The sequence below is a fragment of the Physella acuta genome, unplaced genomic scaffold (genome assembly GCF_028476545.2).
Source record: "Physella acuta isolate Inbredline_101_S28 unplaced genomic scaffold, ASM2847654v3 ptg000284l, whole genome shotgun sequence".
NCBI classification, from domain to species: domain Eukaryota; kingdom Metazoa; phylum Mollusca; class Gastropoda; family Physidae; genus Physella; species Physella acuta.
Window position 1 is genome coordinate 678,223 of NW_026731803.1, and position 20,059 is coordinate 698,281.

General features: G+C 34.6%; 1 protein-coding gene across 1 annotated transcript; it reads left to right on the forward strand.

The window, feature by feature from the left end:
• The first annotated feature begins 6,220 nt into the window (after window positions 1–6,220).
• LOC131939588 (uncharacterized) lies at window positions 6,221–19,822 on the forward strand. Its single transcript, XM_059297993.1, has 8 exons — window positions 6,221–6,458; window positions 7,315–7,412; window positions 7,794–7,890; window positions 8,442–8,771; window positions 10,895–10,936; window positions 11,177–11,274; window positions 18,524–18,593; window positions 19,758–19,822. Exons 1-8 carry the CDS (start codon window positions 6,221–6,223, stop codon window positions 19,820–19,822), a joined length of 1,038 nt encoding a protein of 345 aa, XP_059153976.1.
• The last annotated feature ends 237 nt before the right edge of the window (window positions 19,823–20,059 follow it).

A 20,059-nucleotide genomic window follows, 5' to 3' on the forward strand; every position in this document is an offset into this window, starting at 1 on the left:
TTTTCATACCATTAGGACTCTACGATTCCATTTTTATTATTTTCGATACTTTTGGCCTTTTAATCTATCCCAGGTACTTGTAATGAATTGTTCAAATTTATTCCACAATAGTTAATATATTTTCTCAAGATTAATACAAAAGATTGTCAAATAAATTCTAGAGAAAAATTGCCTAAAATAATGTAGGCGGTTCTTTTAAAATGTAGTAAATTTTAGTAAAAAATGTGTATCAGTAATCTAAGCACACATTTTATAACACAGAATTTTTAACTAGATGTCAACATTAGCTGTTGTACTTATGAATAACTTCGTGTATGTAAAGTTTTAAGTTATACCTAGTCCAGCCTATCATTAACTAAACTGTTTATCACTTTGTTTCCTATAACACTGTGTGTAGAATATAAATGTAAACTGTAAATTGAATAAAATAACCACTAACTATACTCAAGTTTATATTACAATAGAAATGAATCACATGTATCTTATCTTATTTCTTTTTCTTTTGATGTGGAGAAATTAACTGTTTTATAGAAAGGTTTATTTTGCTGCCTTTTATAAAAATCGTGCTGATACCAATCATTAATGAATTTTTAATTATAATACAGAAGACACGAGTTCAGCGCAATGGTGTGCAGACTTTGGATGTTATGTGTGACTTTAGTGCTGTTCTCTGAGCAGACATGTGAGTCTTATTGAGAATCTGGGCAGACATGTAAGTTTTATTGAAAATCTGGGCAGACAAGTAAGTTTTATTGATAATCTGGGCAGACAAGTACGTTTTATTGAGAATCTGGGCTGACATGTAAGTTTTATTGAGAATCTGGGCAGACATGTAAGTTTTATTTATAATCTGGGCAGACAAGTAAGTTTTATTGATAATCTGGGCAGACAAGTAAGTTTTATTGAGAATCTGGGCAGACAGGTAAGTTTTATTGATAATCTGGGCAGACAAGTAAGTTTTATTGAGAATCTGGGCAAACATGTAAGTTTTATTGATAATCTGGGCAGACAAGTAAGTTTTATTGATAATCTGGGCAGACATGTAAGTTTTATTGAGAATCTGGGCTGACATGTAAGTTTTATTGAGAATCTGGACAGACATGTAAGTTTTATTGAGAATCTGGGCAGACATGTAAGTTTTATTGAGAATCTGGGCAGACAAGTAAGTTTTATTGATAATCTGTGCAGACAAGTAAGTTTTATTGAGAATCTGGGCAGACAAGTAAGTTTTATTGAAAATCTGGGCAGACATGTAAGTTTTATAGAGAATCTGGGCAGACAAGTAAGTTTTATTGAGAATCTGGGCAGACATGTAAGTTTTATTGAGAATCTGGGCAGACAAGTAAGTTTTATTGATAATCTGGGCAGACAAGTAAGTTTTATTGAGAATCTGGGCAGACAAGTAAGTTTTATTGAGAATCTGGGCAGACAAGTAAGTTTTATTGAGAATCTGGGCAGACAAGTAAGTTTTATTGATAATCTGGGCAGGCATGTCAGTTTTATTGAGAATCTGGGCAGACAAGTAAGTTTTATTGAGAATCTGGGCAGACATGAAAGTTTTATTGATCTCCCGGACAGACAAGTAAGTGTAGCTGATTATCTGGACAGATATTTTAGTCTAGCTGATTATCTGGGTAGATATTTTAGTCTAGCTGATTATCTGGGCATATATTTTATTCTAGCTGATTACCTTGGCAGATATTTTAGTCTATCTGATTGAAGCACAAGAAATGTAATTCTAGCTGACCAACCAGACAAAGTGTTTATTTATAGCACTGATACTTTCCTTACATAAATATGTTACAAAATCTACCCTGAGCTATTGGGTAACCTGACCAATAATTCTTATTGAAAAACCCACAAAGTTTCATATTCGGGTTTAAACTTCCTAGAGTATCAATGTAAACAAAATGCTCTTGTATTAAACTATCAATAAGTCTGTAATTTAAAGCCGCATAAACCATTAATTTTGATTGGCCTTACAAAAGCTTTAAGACATGTTTATTACCGTCTCTCACTCTTCACGTTCTTTCATACGTGTGGCGGCTATTGGGTTAATGCTGACTCTACTTGGAGGTGGTTTGCTGAGAATTCTTTTCTCTGATTCATACGCAGAAGATTTATGGATTTCGATTAATATAAATTTGTACTCAGCTCCAAGCCGTTATTCAGACCGTCTAGTTACGTTAAAACTGGGAAAAACCAAATGGGCGCTGCCATTTGGGCAATACTAAATGGGCGTCTGTCAACTGGGCGTCTGTCAACTGGGCGTCAGTCAAAAAATACCAACTGAGCAACTATCGACTGGGTATTGTAGTGTAGGAGGACATTGTGAGGTTATACATAAAAACTGTTGTAAACTGCAGTAAGGAAATGTCATTTAGACCTGACTAAATATTTAGATTAACTAAATTTAATTGTTTTACATCAACAGGTCAGTCATGTATCAGTGGTTAGTATATATTTCGTTTAAACAGTATACATATATATATATATATATATATATATATATATATATATATATATATATATATATATATGTGTGTGTGTGTGTGTGTGTGTGTCCATGGGTGTCGCTATACTAATGTGTCGTGTTTGTGTCTATAGGGTGTATAGTGTGTGAGAGTGACTTGCCTTAATGTAAAACCACCAACAATACACTTTAAACCACAGACGAACCATCCACCGTTGAATGTGACCCCGTCTCCCTTGTACAGTCCAACACTTACCTGAGCCTTACCTGCAGGGCTAAGAACACAAGTGCCTCGCTTGGCTGGTTCATAAACGTAAAGATACTATTATATTATTTTGTCAATCGACTAATATCTTTATCGTTGCCAGTGATGCATCCAATGTGTTATGAATTAGATAATATAATACATAAAGTAATATTAATGTCTAATGTAAGATATATCTATTTATATAAGGACAGTATTTAAGAGTAAAGCAGAATTAAACTTTGAAGTTAAATCATCGGTCAAGGCTTCGCAAACCATTATTAGCTTTCGGTTATAGATTTAATAATATTGTTATTGTTTCCATTAGTTTCCAACACTATTATCAGCTATCTAATTCGATAATACAAGCGATAAATAGACTTAAGTCATTTGTTATGTTGTAGAAAAAACTCGATTCTAGATTTAATAAATAATATCTAGGCCTATAAAAACACAGTAAATAATTGCGTTTTAATGCACTATTAGCTTTCGGCTATAGCTTAAATGAATAGGTTAAATCGGGATATAATTTAATTAAAACAATATTTTACTTTATGATTGCGGAGAGTATACTAAATAATACAAACTATTTTAATTAATTGATAAAGTAGAGTCTTTGTAAAATATAACCCACCTAGTCGTAGCTCCTTTATCAACAGGTAACCAGCATTGGTAAGGTTCCGCCTACTACGTCACAAGTCTCAGGTAACACCTGCACACACCTGATCAACTTGGTTGGTGTATCACCTGGACAGCTAGTACTGTCTGTGACAGTATATCCCCAGGGTTGTGACAGCAGTCTGTATGGCGTCACAAGTTCACAGCTACAGGTTACATTAAGTAAGTTCACAGCTACAGGTTACATTAAGTAAGTTCACAGCTACAGGTTACATTGAGTAGGTTCACAGCTACAGGTTACATTAAGTAAGTTCTCAGCTACAGGTTACATTAAGTAAGTTCACAGCTACAGGTTACATTAAGTAAGTTCACAGCTACAGGTTACATTAAGTAAGTTCACAGCTACAGGTTACATTAAGTTCACAGCTACAGGTTACATTAAGTAAGTTCACAGCTACAGGTTACATTAAGTAAGTTCACAGCTACAGGTTACATTAAGTAAGTTCACAGCTACAGGTTACATTAAGTAAGTTCACAGCTACAGGTTACATTTAGTAAGTTCACAGCTACAGGTTACATTAAGTAAGTTCACAGCTACAGGTTACATTTAGTAAGTTCACAGCTACAGGTTACATTAAGTAAGTTCACAGCTACAGGTTACATTAAGTAAGTTCACAGCTACAGGTTACATTAAGTAAGTTCACAGCTACAGGTTACATTAAGTAAGTTCACAGCTACAGGTTACATTAAGTAAGTTCACAGCTACAGGTTACATTAAGTAAGTTCACAGCTACAGGTTACATTAAGTTCACAGCTACAGGTTACATTAAGTAAGTTCACAGCTACAGGTTTGTAACGAAACACCACTCTATCAGCCAGATAGTTGGCGAACGCTCCCGGATTCGTTTAAATGATTATACACAGATGGCGACAAGCCTAAATAAAAGAAAGCTAACACAATAGTTCACTAGGACTCGTACTTGATGTCTAGGGGAAACACTAGAGAAACTACTGATGCCAACAATACATTTAATCTGCATATAACTTTTAATGAGTGTACAAAGTCGTGGCAGAACACTAGATTTATACAGGATAAAATAGGTTTACAGAATGAACAAAACCCAACTTACAATTTGTGGGAAAAAATAATATGATACACTATCACAGCTTTTAACACTTCAGAAAATCACCACAGTTTACACAACGCTGCTATAAGCATAAAGAATTACTTAACCACAAGTAATATAAGAATATGCTGCTTAGTACTACACGGCGACACACAGGGCTTATTATCTCTCAACGATGTCTGGTCAAGTAACTGCCTAGAGAAACCTGTGCGCGGTCTATTTATCGACTTAGGCAACATGGAAGGTCACCTTCAAATCATAAGGCTATTGGTTGGAATATAACCTGGTCCAAATCAACCAATCATCTCATAATGGAAAAGTACTGAGTCTAAGACTTTCTTAAGACAGTGGAAAAAACCAGTGATTACACCACAGACCATATATGGTAAAGTAACAAATGTAAAAATAAAAATTACCACACCTAAGTAGGTCACAGGTTACATTAAGTAAGTTCACAGCTACAGGTTACATTAAGTTCACAGCTACAGGCTACATTAAGTAAGTTCTCAGCTACAGGTTACATTAAATAAGTTCACAGCTACAGGTTACATTAAGTAAGTTCACAGCTACAGGTTACATTAAGTAAGTTCACAGCTACAGGTTACATTAAGTAAGTTCTCAGCTACTGGTTACATTAAGTAAGTTCACGGCTACAGGTTACATTAAGTAGGTTCAGAGCTACAGGTTACATTAAGTAAGTTCTCAGCTACAGGTTACATTAACTAAGTTCACAGCTACAGGTTACATTAAGTAAGTTCACAGCTACAGGTTACATTAAGTAAGTTCACAGCTACAGGTTACATTAAGTTAACAGCTACAGGTTACATTAAGTAAGTTCTCAGCTACAGGTTACATTAAGTAAGTTCACAGCTACAGGTTACATTAAGTAGGTTCACATCTACAGGTTACATTAAGTTCACAGCTACAGGTTACATTAAGTAAGTTCACAGCTACAGGTTACATTAAGTAAGTTCACAGCTACAGGTTACATTAAGTAAGTTCACAGCTACAGGTTACATTAAGTACGTTCACAGCTACAGGTTACATTAAGTAAGTTCTCAGCTACAGGTTACATTAAGTAAGTTCACAGCTACAGGTTACATTAAGTAAGTTTACAGCTATAGGTTACATTAAGTAAGTTCACAGCTACAGGTCACATTAAGTAAGTTCACAGCTACAGGTTACATTAAGTAAGTTCACAGCTACAGGTTACATTAAGTAAGTTCACAGCTACAGGTTACATTAAGTAAGTTCACAGCTACAGGTTACATTAAGTAAGTTCACAGAAGTAAGTTCACAGCTACAGGTTACATTAAGTAAGTTCACAGCTACAGGTTACATTTAGTAAGTTCACAGCTACAGGTTACATTAAGTAAGTTCACAGCTACAGGTTACATTAAGTAAGTTCACAGCTACAGGTTACATTAAGTAAGTTCACAGCTACAGGTTACATTAAGTAAGTTCACAGCTACAGGTTACATTAAGTAAGTTCACAATAGAAACAGTTGAGTTTGGTATTGGATTTAGGATTCGTTAAGCTGCTTTTTGAAATAGAAATTCACAACGGCACTTTCCTAATCAAATTAATAGCCGGCTATAAAATCTAAAAATCACCTGGAACTTATCAAATTGGTATAGATTTTGTAATGTTAGGGGCAAGAATGGAAGAGGGTTGCTCTTTGCAATACACCAACGACCTTCTGTGATATAAAAGCCATGTATTTTTAACAACGTATACCCATAAAAACTGATACAAATATGGAGAACCGATACAGGAGAAATAGAGTTGTCTCTAAATTAAGCTCAGAATCCCCTGATGTCAAGCCATTGACGTGTCAGAGCGCCGAGTTCCCACAATTTTCCGAGGCTGTGTGTACCTGTTACCTGAATGATGCAGGCTTCCCTCCAGGCTACGCCCAATGGTATACAGCAGACGGCAACAAAACAGGAACACTTAACGTCACAGATGGTTCAGCCACATTCCGGCAAATTTTGGGTAAATGATGTGAAAATTTTTACACAATAAAATAAACTAGACTACCCGTTATCATTGGAAAATTGTTGGTTTCATGGTCATCCATAAATTATGTTTCTTTGACCTGCCCCATGTCCCTCCAAATTCCGATCGGCAACTATATCATTCACATCCAAAAAAGAAGTCATATTTTTGTGTTTTTAAAAAATCGCTTTATTTCTATAATTTTTTTTGACCTCGAACCTCATTTGAATAATAAATGAATAGAGTATTAAAGCTAACGTCAAACTAATAATAATGAAAATCAGTAAAAACATCAAGTGACGTCACTAAGCCCAATGAAATGTTTTATTATCTTGTAAAAATAAAGTATTTGTTCTGAACTTTTATAATTAAAGGGGTGTTTCTACAAATGAATATGTTAACAAATTAATTATAGTCTAGAAGTAGAAAAAAAACCATTCTTTACATAAAACAACATATTTTACAGTTATACACATAGTGCAGATGTTGTCTTCTAACGAACAGACAAAGAAAAATAAATAAATAAATAAATAGATAAATATACAAATTTGTAAACGAACTCCAGCTTTAGTAGAATATATAACATGAAGATTTAATCTCGTTTATTTTATTTTGTATCATCTATTCAGTTTCAGAATCAGATGTTGTCGTTCAATGTCGGGCATTCACTGTCCTTCAGACAACACAAGTCAACAGTTCTCAATTTGTTTTCGTTGCCACGGTATTATGTATGTATCGAGTGTTTCTGGTTTTATGGAAGTTGTGGTCGACATTTTCAGGTTTATTTGAATATTCTAATATGTAGGGTTTATACCAAGAAGCACACTTATTTGTTGTATCAATAAACTTTTAGTTGGACCAAACTATGTGGAGCTGACAGCACCTAACCCCTACAACGTATGTCCAGACAGTGCGGGCCTCACTATTGACTGCTCTGTGAAAAAAATTATGGTGGGTAATCTTTTTTTTAACTCTATTTCTTTTCGGGAGGAAAGTCCGATAAAAGTGCTTAAAAACGTTTTAATAACAAGCTTTTATGTGATAATCCACTAAAAGGATAAAATAGTTTTCTTTATATTTATGATAAAATACTACTTTTTAAATAGCTTTAACAACACACACACACACATATATATATATATATATATATATATATATATATATATATATATATATATATATATATATATATATATATATATATATATATACAATCATGACCAACAGGCCAATAGAGAACCAGTTTTTGTCGCCCGTCTAGGAACCATCACCACCAATCGAACTGTGGCCCCTTTTATCACCGACAAATATTATTTCCACCCCACCTTTAAGGTTGACTCGGCAGGAACATACAGCTTGTACTGTAAGGCTGAGAATAAAGTGTTTCCACTAATTTTCTTTGAGAGGACGATGACTATAAATGCACTAGGTTTGACAAAACTATTTGCATATTAACTGATTAATACGTTGTTGGATTTTAAATTATTGGAAACATTTTACTTATTTAAAGCAAATTAATTTGTTTCACTCTTCTCGAACTGACAAACTAAATGCAATAAATAATTATCTTTCTGCTATAGCCACCATCTACATCTACTCTACTAATACCTTTACTAAATTCAGTAAAAAATTATCTTCCTGCTAGAGCCACCATCTACATCTACTCTACTAACACCTTTACTAAATTCAATAAAAAATTAAATTCCTGCTAGAGCCACCATCTACATCTACTCTACTAACACCTTTACTAAATTCAATAAATAATTATCTTCTTGCTAGAGCCACCATCTACATCTACTCTACTAACACCTTTACTAAATTCAATAAAAAATTATCTTCCTGCTAGAGCCACCATCTACATCTACTCTACTAACACCTTTACTAAATTCAATAAAAAATTATCTTCCTGCTAGAGCCACCATCTACATCTACTCTACTAACACCTTTACTAAATTCAATAAATAATTATCTTCCTGCTAGAGCCGCCATCTACAGCTCCTCTACTGTACACGTCCAAACATCCACCCAACTCTGGAAAGTTTAGTGTCCAGGTCAATATTGGCGACACACTAGACGTCACGTGTGTTGTTGATGGGGGTCAGCCAGCCGTGACCAGTGTCACCATGACCTGTTTCAGCAACACAACTACAGTAGCCGGTAACTCGCTGACCATGAGGATAGCCATTGACGTCATCACCATTCGTTTCAGTTGCACGTGCCAGGCAGTTCACGTGACCAACTGCTACTACTTAAAATCTCAAATTTTTTTTACCGATGGATCTGGCACCACCACAATAAAATCTCTAACACGTAAGATATTTAGATATATACTAAAATACCCGTCATCCGTTGGATAACTGTGGGTTTCGGGGGTCATCCATCAAAAAACACCACGTCTGTCACTCAGAGGCATAGCGCCCCTTCCCGGAGCCCGGGGACAAACTTTTCGATTTGAACCCCCTCCCCCCGCAAGATTTCGATTTGCAACCCCTCCCCCCCCCCCCTCAAACTTTTGATGTGCACCCCCCCCCCCCCCACTCAAACTTTCGATTTGAACCCCCCTCAACCTTTCAATTTATTTTTCCAAACCATTTTGGCGCCCCAACATATGTCCCCCCCCCGCCCCCCCCCCTTCCCTTTCCACCCCCTCCACCTCCCTCCGCCTCTCTTCCCCCCCCCCCCCACCCCCCCGCCTCCCCTCCCCCCCCCCCCTCCTACGCTACTGCAGTGTCACTTATCGTCACAAAAACAGACCCCACATTCAAAAATATGTTTTTTATCTTTTAAAAACACCGAAAACACCGATTTCGGACTATCCCTTCATATACTGACGTCACATGTGACCTACTCAACTCTACTTCACCTGCCCAGTGTCCCGCCAAGTCTCAGACAACATGTTTTTATCGTTTAAAAAACGATTCCAGCCGAGCATGTCTCTGACCACACTATCCTTTCATATGCTTAGGACAAAGAAACAGATGAATTCTACTTCACCTGCCCTGTATCCTGCCAAGTTCAGATAGGCAACTTTATCATTCACATCTAAAAAAAAAAAAAGAAAAAAAAATATCATTGACATATTGGTCTAGAACCTGCGCCACCCGCATGAGAGCCGGCTACATTACCAACTTAGCTATTTACTCGTGACGTCACAAATGAATTTTTATACTATACTTTGAGTCTCCTTATGCAACTTGATTTACGCGCATAGATCTAGATCTAAGTCTAGTAGTAGTAACTTTCAAATTAAATTTTATCTTAAATTAGCCTAACAAAGATTTATATAAAATAATTAAGGCCTGAAATAGATTCTAGATGTATTAAGGCCTGAAATAGATTCTAGATGTAGAATTTACATTAAGTCTAGATCTAGAATTTACATTGAGTCTAGTGACCTAGATCTAGGCTAGATCTAGATATCTAGGCTAGATTCATAACTTTCCTTCGACAGCAGATCTTTAGATCTAGAGAAATTCATTGTAAAACTAAATGAAAAAAGACAGTTGAAAATTGATATAAGTGTTGGAACGTTATAAATACAGCAAACGGGCGTATTGTTAAAGTTATGACCGACAGAAAATTAGATTTAGAACGCGTTAAACTTTTGAATGGGAACACAATTTTCTTCGATAGACGCCGCCATTTTATTGTACTAAAGAGTAAACAAAAAACTGTGACGTCACGGTCCCGCCGAGTGTAGTGGTCGTTCTAAACTTTTTAAAAAAAATAGGGTTACTCTACGCATGAATAAATCAATAAATTAATTAACGTCTTTAAATAAATTTGTGATTAACAGTCTGTCTGCATTAAAAAATTATTCTCTACCTACATACTATTTTACAGCTCTCCAGATAGAGTAGAACATATCACAATACTCGATCGGACAAACAAAAAAACAAACAAATAAATATTCAAACATGTAAACAAACTTGACTTTTAGTAGTATTAGATAAATAAACAAGCTAGTTGCGTTGATTACAACTAGCGTTAGATATTCACCAAACGAAGAGGTCCAGAAAAAAATTCCCGTCAGTTTATCTCACTTTTATTTCTGCTGGTCAGCTAATGCCGATGAAAGGCACTTCTTTATGTACTGGTGTAGTGTATATCTCACTTTTAGCTGTGCACTTTAATCATTAATATTGTATCATTCTTCTTGTTACTGGATAAGAAGTTCACTAATAATGTAATCCATGTGTGAAATTTCCCGAAACTTTTTCTGTCTGATAATTTTTCGAGCAATTCCATGATACGAAAATTTCTTGGACACTAGTTCAGTAACAAAATAAATGTAAGTAACAGTACATTGTTCATGATTATCTCAATGATGCATGTTGAGTATATAACTCATCTAAATTACCGAATAGTAATGCATGATTATTCTCATTGTTTGCTGTGCCACAAAGATAAATCAAGCTTGTGTTTATTTTCAGTGTCGCCACCGTTAACAGTAACACAAGTATCGACTATAACAGGTGAATTTCTACTTAATTAACTAAGTAAAATATTCGGTGCTTAAGGCTTTGATTATATTTTTGTACCGCATGCTACATGTTAGTCCATGTTGACATAGAGCAAGACATTTTATCTTTGAAAATAACTACCCTTTTATCTTTTAAAATATTTCTTCTATTCAATCGCTGATAAAGTTGACATACTTTGATTGCAATTTAGCTCACTTCTCGCAAAAATAAATTCGCAGCTTTTTTCTACAGGACATTCAACTACTGCAACAAACACAGGTGTGGGAGTTTCAGCAAACACAGGTGTAGGGGTTTCGTCAACCACAACTTGGAGTGTTTCAGGCACAGTGGTCTTCATTAACCTAATTAGCAGTCTAAAGGGGATATTCTCTGTTTTTTTTTCTACTTTAATTATTTAAGATCTAATGACAATTGAATACTTTAACCTTGTTTGGCGCATGAAAGTAAGTATTAAACGGCTAAAATAAATCGTGGAAAACAAATTTGGTTGTCACAGAAACTTGTTAAAACCTCCGCCAGTTTGAATCTTTTGGTACTTTTAAAAACACTAAGGCTTTTTGTTTGTATGCACTTATAGCAATCAATTTTCACAGTCAGAATTCTACAATGTCAGAAAAATCGAACACGTTTAAGAATGCAAAAGTTTCAAATATTGTATATTATTAACTAGAAACATTTTTTTCTATGAAAGCCATAAAAATTGCCCCGTGGCAAAATTTTTATTTTTGCATGAAGAACAATTACTAAAACATGGTTGGCATTGTTTTATAAATAAAAAAGTAGAAGGCTTCTTTTAGCGTTAAAAAAAACAGAAAAAAGTAGGTCACGAAAATATTATTTCTGTGTAATGTATAAAGCTGATTGTAAGCTTTGGGTGTTTCTGAGGTGATAGAAAATACTATCATTGTTACATTATGTCTTGTTAATGATGCATCATACAATAAGATGACGGATATTAAACTTTGTAAGATTGGGAAAACATGATTATTTTTTAAGTTAGTGGGGTAATAAAGTGGTACTTTAAACACATAAAAAAATAATTGTCATTAAAGTTGGTAATTTCTTAATACTAAAATTGACATAGTATCCAAAAGTGCAAGAAACGCATTTCGACTAAAATCAGGATTTTGGTGATTTTTTTTTAATGCGCATATCTCCTAAAAAATTTAAATTTGAATGTTTTAAAACCGAGTCTGATGTTAATACCATCTAATGTAATTTTTTCCCCACAGGAACTTAAGAAACATGTAGAGCAATCAACAATGCATTCCATAGTTACATTGAACATTACATTGTCAAGTTTAAAAGTTGCTGGAATAGTAATTCAAAACAATTCTTCCAGTTTTAGTTTGTGTCCATTCAAGATTTTTAAAATTGTGTTGATTTACTGTGTTTGAAAGTTACTTATATTTTATCTTTAGGTTGTAGTTTTTTCTATCTTGCCATTGTGGCTTTATATAAATTTATCAGTATGGTCCAGATTTATTCAGGTGTGATGACTTCTTTTACAGAACAAAATCAACAAAAAGGGAATTTGAACAAACCCAAATTGGTAAACGTTGTTTTTTTGTTTATTGGTGCAATGAGAGTTGTAATTACTTCTACTTCAAAATATTTTTCAGAAAATGGCAACACTAATTTCTGGTTAATCATTGGTGTGGCTGTAGCCGGTGCAGTGGTTATCATCCTTATTCTCGTTCTTGTTGTCGCCCTTATTGTGTGTTCTCGAAGAAGACAAGGCCGACCTTCTGCTGACCAACATCCACCTGCTGGAAACAATGACAACAACGGCGCTAATAGAGATTTGAACCGTCCCCAACCCATAGAGATGCAACAACAGAATGTAGGACAACCAATTGTAGAACCGCCAAATGTAGGACGACCAAATGTAGGACCACCAAATGTACGACCACCAAATGTAAGACCACCAAATGTAGGACCACCAAATGGAGGACCACCAAATGTAGGACCACCAAATGTACGACCACCAAATGTAGGAGCACCAAATGTAGGACCACCAAATGTAGGACCACCAAATGTAGGACCACCAAATGTGGGACCACCAAATGGGGAATCAGAAAGTAAGAGTCTCGGTTTAGTACATTATAAAATACTATACATGCAAAATGTCTGGACAGTAATTAATATTTTTCTGTTGATGTACACTACAAAACAGCAAATTCAGATTAGCTTGCATGCGTACCTATGAGAATATCCCCCCCCCCCACATAATTGCCATTTGAGGAATACAATGTAGGACGTTGATAAAATCTAGAACAACGTCAACATCTAACATTACAGGACTGCTCTCAGGGTAGAGTTGTCTGTGGGAAGGGGGGGGGGGGGGGTGCAGTATCAAGGTTATAGCCTAGTGGTAGGATGTTCTAGTCTTGGAGTAAGGGGGGGGGTTGAAGGGTTGCCCGTTGGAGGAGTTGTGGTGTAGTATCAATTATGTAACAAAAAGGTAGGATAATGTAGCATAGGCGTAAAGAAAATAACATTTGGGCCGTAAACGTGATAATGCTGATGTAAATGTGGGAAAACTAATCAAGGAAGTTAATTTATTGGAATTTTAATGATACAAGTGATAAGTTGTATGACATAAGCGGTGTTTTTATTTAGCATATCTATTTAACTTATCTAAACATGTATACACCGTGAACTATTTTATTTTATAGTCATCGTTTTAATAAAAATCACACCTGAATATCCTTAGGTTTTTTTTGCAGGCCGGTACGACGTGCTAGATGAATCGATTGAAGTGTCCACTCAGAGACAAGGTTCGTCTAATTATCTGTAGAACTACAACTGTTTGAGATTATTTTTGCTCAGTGTTTGTCTCCATTTTCGATTAACGACTTAAAACTATCTGCTTAACACAACATAGATACACACCTCAATATATGTATGGGGTAGAAGGGGGTGAAAAGTCACAAATTTCACTTTTAAGATCTGGAGACAAGAATTGTGAACCTTTAACAATGCCAATGCACCAGATACTAGTTTCACATTTCAGATAACTGTATGCAGAGCCGTTTGGAATAGCTGTTCACGGTATGCCCATGACAGACTTGCAAAATTTTGTGATTTAGAATTGTGACATTTTACCCCAGTGCGGGGTCAAAAAGTCGCATGCTTGGGGTGAAAAGTCACACATTTTCCAATGTTATATGGTTGAATCTATTTGATCCCAAAAAAACACTTTTTTTTGCTATTGAAAATAATTTCCCTTAACAATCATGAATATTAATGAATGTTTAAGTAATATAGACTATATATATATATATATATATATATATATATATATATATATATATATATTGTTTCTTGGGGTGATGGGGGGTGCCGCACCGGGTGACACTCGACCAAGCGACGCCACTGGGGTGTGTGTATGAAAATGAGGACCAGATGTGTAATTCTAACACTAAACGATTAATTTTTTATTGTGACACGGGAAGAGACTCAGACATAACACCAGGCCATAAAGAGGACAGTGGCCAAATATATTAATACAGGACTGTACTAATATTTAAGAGAAATGGAAGGCTGTCTTTCAGTTAACAGTTAAAGAATATTTAGGCTGCTTATTTCACGATGTCTTCAATGATTACATGACCACTCTTGTTGCGTTTTGTCCCAGAAATGTCAGACTTTGTCAGCAAAGTAATGATGTCTTTTTTATGCACAGATCATACTTTGACAGTTTCGAAGTTTATGAATTTTTTTTTCACCTTTTCACTACTTTTAAGGTATTCAACCTCAAAGTCCCATTCTTCGTCTATCAGTTTCCTTCAAAATCGGCTGCAACTGCCATCTCAATGGCATGTTCCTCGTGTTGTCTTGCGCTGGTATTGTCTTGGCATGATTCTGTGAAGAAAAAAACTAAAAAAATACAATCTTAACACAAAAAAATTCAGTGATTGCATATGTAATGATTGGCCTATAAAGGTTATTAGTACTGAGTAAAATTATATATTTATTACTACTACTACTACTTGACTTGCCTATTATTATCTTATTCACTGTATACATGATAGGGACATATAATGACACTAGCCATCGGTACCCTTTTCACGTGAATTATAGGCCTATATATTCTAAAATGTTGAACTTGTTTGAGAAAAAAACAATTTATAAAATATTTATTGGTCAAAACGCAATGTGCATTACTACACGTTGAACGGTATTACTGACAAAGCAAAGAAATAGCTAATTAGCTAAAAATCCGACACATTTAACATAACACAGGCACACACTGATTAAGTAACTTAAATGCTTCCGTTAAAAAACTCAGCTTTTCCACGGTATTCTTCTTGTTTTTAAAGTGATTTATTTTTATTAGGTATTTATGAATAGATCTATAGATTTAAATGAAATAGTTCATTTCTTCATCGGTAACCATACCATATTAGTGCACTCGCTGATTAAGAGACTTAAAATTAAGAGACCTAAAAGATTTCTTTAAAAACCCGGCTGTTCAATGGTAGTTATGTTGATTTTAGTATATAGTCTAAATCCAGATCATAGCGTCTACGTCTAGTTTTTCCGTAGATCTAGTCTAGATCTAGAATCGAGATCTAGATCTAAACCTAGAATCCAAATAGATAAAGTAAAAACTTATAAAAGTTTAGGCCGAGAAAATCGTATTTTATACATTTCATAGCGTACGTAGAATCTAGATCTAAATCATATTTGAATGAAATAGTTCATTTCCATATTTTATTCTAAACTCGGAAGATGACGTCATCAGTTTCGTGCTCTTTTTAGTGTAAACAATAAGCGACGTCATTGTTAAATGCTTTCTTGTCCCAAGTATAAACACTTTTCCGGTTGCATAATTAAAATTGTTTTTCTACATTCGAATACGCCTTTATTTTTTATTTTTCTTCTTTAAATAAAATTGTGGTTATACGTTTAAAACATTTAACATTATTTTCAACAAAAGTCTGCATAAAGCTCTTCATATATCGCTGCAGATTCTGATGTGATGTCCGGCGAAAGTATTTTGCGGACAGAGAGAGAGAGCGAGAGAGAGAGAGAGAGAGAGAGAGAGAGAGAGAGAGAGAGAGAGAAAGAGAGAAGTGCGCACATGGACTTTTATATATTAGGATTAATCATTTTGAAATACAAGAAAGAAAAAAGAAAAAAAATATCCTGCATGTTATATATTAAGTAGTCTTCTTTTTTAATGACCTGGGTGAAAAGTCACACCAAAGAAAAAGTGTGACGTTTCACCCCATGGCCTGTGACATTTCACCCCAGCAGAGGGTTGTCATACAAAATGATCCACACTTTCATCAAATCAGTTTCTCAGAAGTAAAAACAATCAATCCAGACTGACGTTATTATGGCTTAAGAAAACTAACATTGCATGAAAACACAAAATAATGAAAGATGCAAGCATACTTACAGCATTTCCTTTGATTAAATTTCCCACTTTGTCAATGAAAATAAGTAGCCTACATGAGGTTCTGAACTCAGTTTCGGTTCAGAGAGTTAAAAATGGAATGAACGCCAAGCAGGACAAACGACTAAAAACCATAATTTTCTTGATGATGGAATGAAAAAGTTCGTATATATATATATATATATATATATATATATATATATATATATATATATATATATATATATATATATATATATATATAAAGCTCAAGCGGGATAATGTGTCTCTGTACGTATGTATATATTTGAAGGCGGACAGCACGTGGCAAGACAGGCATATAATAAAATGTTTACTTCTATCTTTCGGTCTTCGGACAAGCTGGGGGTATTATAGTAGTTCACTAAATTGAATCCTGGCAGGGTTCGATTTGGCGCCCTGTGCTATCATGTGAACGCTGGGTGCAAACGTACGTTTTAAACGGGCCTTCCCTTGAACGATATGGTGCCTACTGTCGGTTTAGTGAGTTGAATAGACTATAAATCGGATGGGGTATTAGAGTTTTTTTACCCTGCAGGGTGCGATTGGGTGAGCACTTTGAGTTTATAGTTGCATTTAAAGTTTTGGTTAATTTCTGCGTTATTTTTTGCGTTTTGGTTTGCGTTTTTTTTTTTGCATTTGTAGTTGTGTTTGCGTTTGAGTTTGTGTTTACATTGATGTTCATGTTGTGTTTGTGTTTATTTCTGCCTTTGTGTTTGCTTTTGTAATTGCTTTAGTGTTGACCTTTTTTGTTTGTGTTTAAATTTGTGTTTCCTTTGGTTTTTGGATTTGTGTTTGCGCTTGTGTTTATGTTTGCGTTTGTGTTTTGTGTTTGTGTTATTTTTGCATTTTTTTTGTGTTTTTTGTTGGTTGTGGTTAGTGTTAAATATTTTAAGTTAGAGTTGGGTTCAGGGTTATGTGTTCTTTTTTCAAAAGTCTTAGTCGGGTATACGCTGCTTAAGTCATGGTCCTTTACTGATAGGCTTTTCACACAGGCCAGTGCAGGGCCTGGCAGGGACGGCCAACACATAAAACAAACAACCACAAACGGGTTACAAAACAAGACTGAATGAAAACAAAGGCTCGTTAAAGCTAAAATAATTTAATACACTATCTACACCTAACACAGTCTATTCTAAACACAAAAATACACAAGCTAGTAAAACTACAATACAGTGGCTAAATACTGGAGATCTGGACGAAACTGAGGCAAACACACACGTTTTCATACACCTCATATACCCTTTCATAAACTGGTACAAACCAGACTATTAGAAACTCACAGCATTTAAGATTGTTGTTTGCAATACACATTTGCTAATTCTCTGTAAAAAAATTGTATGGTTTTGTTTACTTCCGCTTTGTAGGTCTGCTTCAGTTGTTGCACAATTATTAACAATTTAATCTGAAATCCGATTTTTTTCTACTTTCTCGTATAACGAGTATAGAGGTAGTATTGTAGTTGTGCGAAAAAATCGAAATTGCGACTATTGACTATTGACTAAAAATGTATATAATTTGATTTTTCTATTAAGTATTGGTAATCTTTGTTTGTTATTGTAAATGTGCCGGATTTTTAGCTATTTAGTTATTCATTTTCTTTGTCATTAATATCTCAACGTGCAGTGATGCGTTTTGACCAATAACTATTTTATAAATTATTTTATAATTTTTTTACAAATAATTTTAACATAAAAAATATACAGGGACTATAACAGGGACGTATAACAGGTATGGACTGCTAGTAAAGTACTAATGTTCCACACTATTATACACTTATTGTTTGCTGTTCATTTGGTGCGCAATTATTTTTTCTACGAGATTCTATTTTTCAAAGTTTTAAGTATTTAAAAATTAATTAAAAATCATGTCTATATCCCGAGTTGCGATCCCCCGTATAGTTATATAAGAAAATTCGAGAAAGTTTAAGGGAGATCACCCCCAGTTTGTTCAAACTGGACCCTAAACAATACAATTTACTAGTTACAAAGTGGAATAACTGCCAAACTGTTCATTATAGAACTAGTCGTAGCCTCGTTGATTAAAATAGCTTCGTCTTTGTATATGTGTAAGTATCAGTCTACGTGTGCGTGCAATTTCATCTGCATGAGCATGTGTAAATGGTAGTGTATGTGAATTGTGTTTATATGCAGATGTACGCGTTCCCAATGGAGCAAGTAGCAACAGTGTCCACCATTATTCAGCCCCACAGCCTTCAACTCAGTATGTTGCCTCATACATGAATCCTGTATAAAACAACGGTACGCTCAAACAACCAGATATTTTCATTTTGATTCCATTCCACTTCTACACGGAACAAAATAGCACGAACTTTACACTAATGTAATGGGATACTTGACTTACAATTTTACACTAATGTAATGGGATACTTGACTCACAATTTTACACTAATGTAATTAGATACTTGACTCACAATTTTAACGAGTAAATTCTGTTTGATGTGACGCAAAAGCTGCCTAGCGATGCATCGAAATTTCTTTACAAGCTTTTATTTAACTCACTTCCTCGTCAGTCGTCAATCGTCAGTCTAGATCGAAACGCTCGAGCGAAAATTTGGACACTTCTACTTAACAGATACGGTTTACAGTTGGCACGTGGGTCAAGACATGAAGACAATGCTATCTGAAATTAAATTTGACTTAATTGGATGCCTAATTAATTTTTTATTTTGACCAAATTAGTAGCCTTTTCTATCCAACCACACCGCACGCGTCATCACGTTCAATAGCGCGTCATCACGTTTTAATAGGCGCGCAATGGTTTTTAGTCATGAAACATGTAAAGTACTAAAAAAATTTTCATGAAAAAACGTTTTAATAACAAGCTTTTAAGTACTAATGCACTAAAAAGTAGAAAATAAATATAGACTACTATTTAAATAACTATAAAGAAAAGCGTGGGTCTCTTCCTAAACATTAGTAAAGGTATCCAATAGATACTAAAGTGACCCACGCTTTTCTTTATAGTTATTTAAATAGTTGTCTATAATTTATTTTCTACATTTTAGTGCATTAGTACATCAAAGCTTGTTATTAAAACGTTTTTTATGAAATTTTTTTTAGTACTTTACATGTTCTTAGACGTGGATGCTAAATGAGAAGGAAGGAGTGGGGTGGGGGATACAGTCTGTATTTTACCTACCATTCTTGGTAACGATCTCGGGTCTACACGGTTAGTAGGCACTGCTCTACCAATAGACCATGCTGTACGTACGTATTATCGAACTCGAACCTTTAAACATATATTTAAAAAAAATAATTGTATTAAGCTTGGTAAACGTACGTGACGTTTCGTTTAGAAATTGTATGTGTATGTGTGTAATCAAATTTTTACTTGTTTTAATTATCTTTTTCTTTCTTCTAATAGGTCTTGACATTAGAAACCCGTCATACTTTTATTATGAGCCAAGAGATGCCAGCAACGGTCTATGAGTTATAGTGATGTCTAATGTTAACTTGTCCTTTCTACATTTAAAATATATGCTTACAACAATTTTACTGTAGTGAAAACGTGTTACCTTTTATATTGTTATTTAAATTGTCCTTTATACTATTAGTAAACTTTTCCGTGTATTTTTAGGAGAGATTTGTGAATACATTTTTTGTTTAACTGAGTAATAACATACAGAAATATGTGTTGACTTCTGAAATTGTTCCCTCCATTCTTAA

Coding starts and splice junctions, on each gene's coding strand:
- LOC131939588 (XM_059297993.1), top strand. CDS start 6,221: ATGGAGAACCGATACAGGAGAAATAGAGTTGTCTCTAAATTAAGCTCA. Junction 7,891..8,441: donor GATGACTATAAATGCACTAG/GTTTGACAAAAC, acceptor TCTTCCTGCTAG/AGCCGCCATCTACAGCTCCT. Junction 10,937..11,176: donor ACAAGTATCGACTATAACAG/GTGAATTTCTAC, acceptor TTTTTTCTACAG/GACATTCAACTACTGCAACA.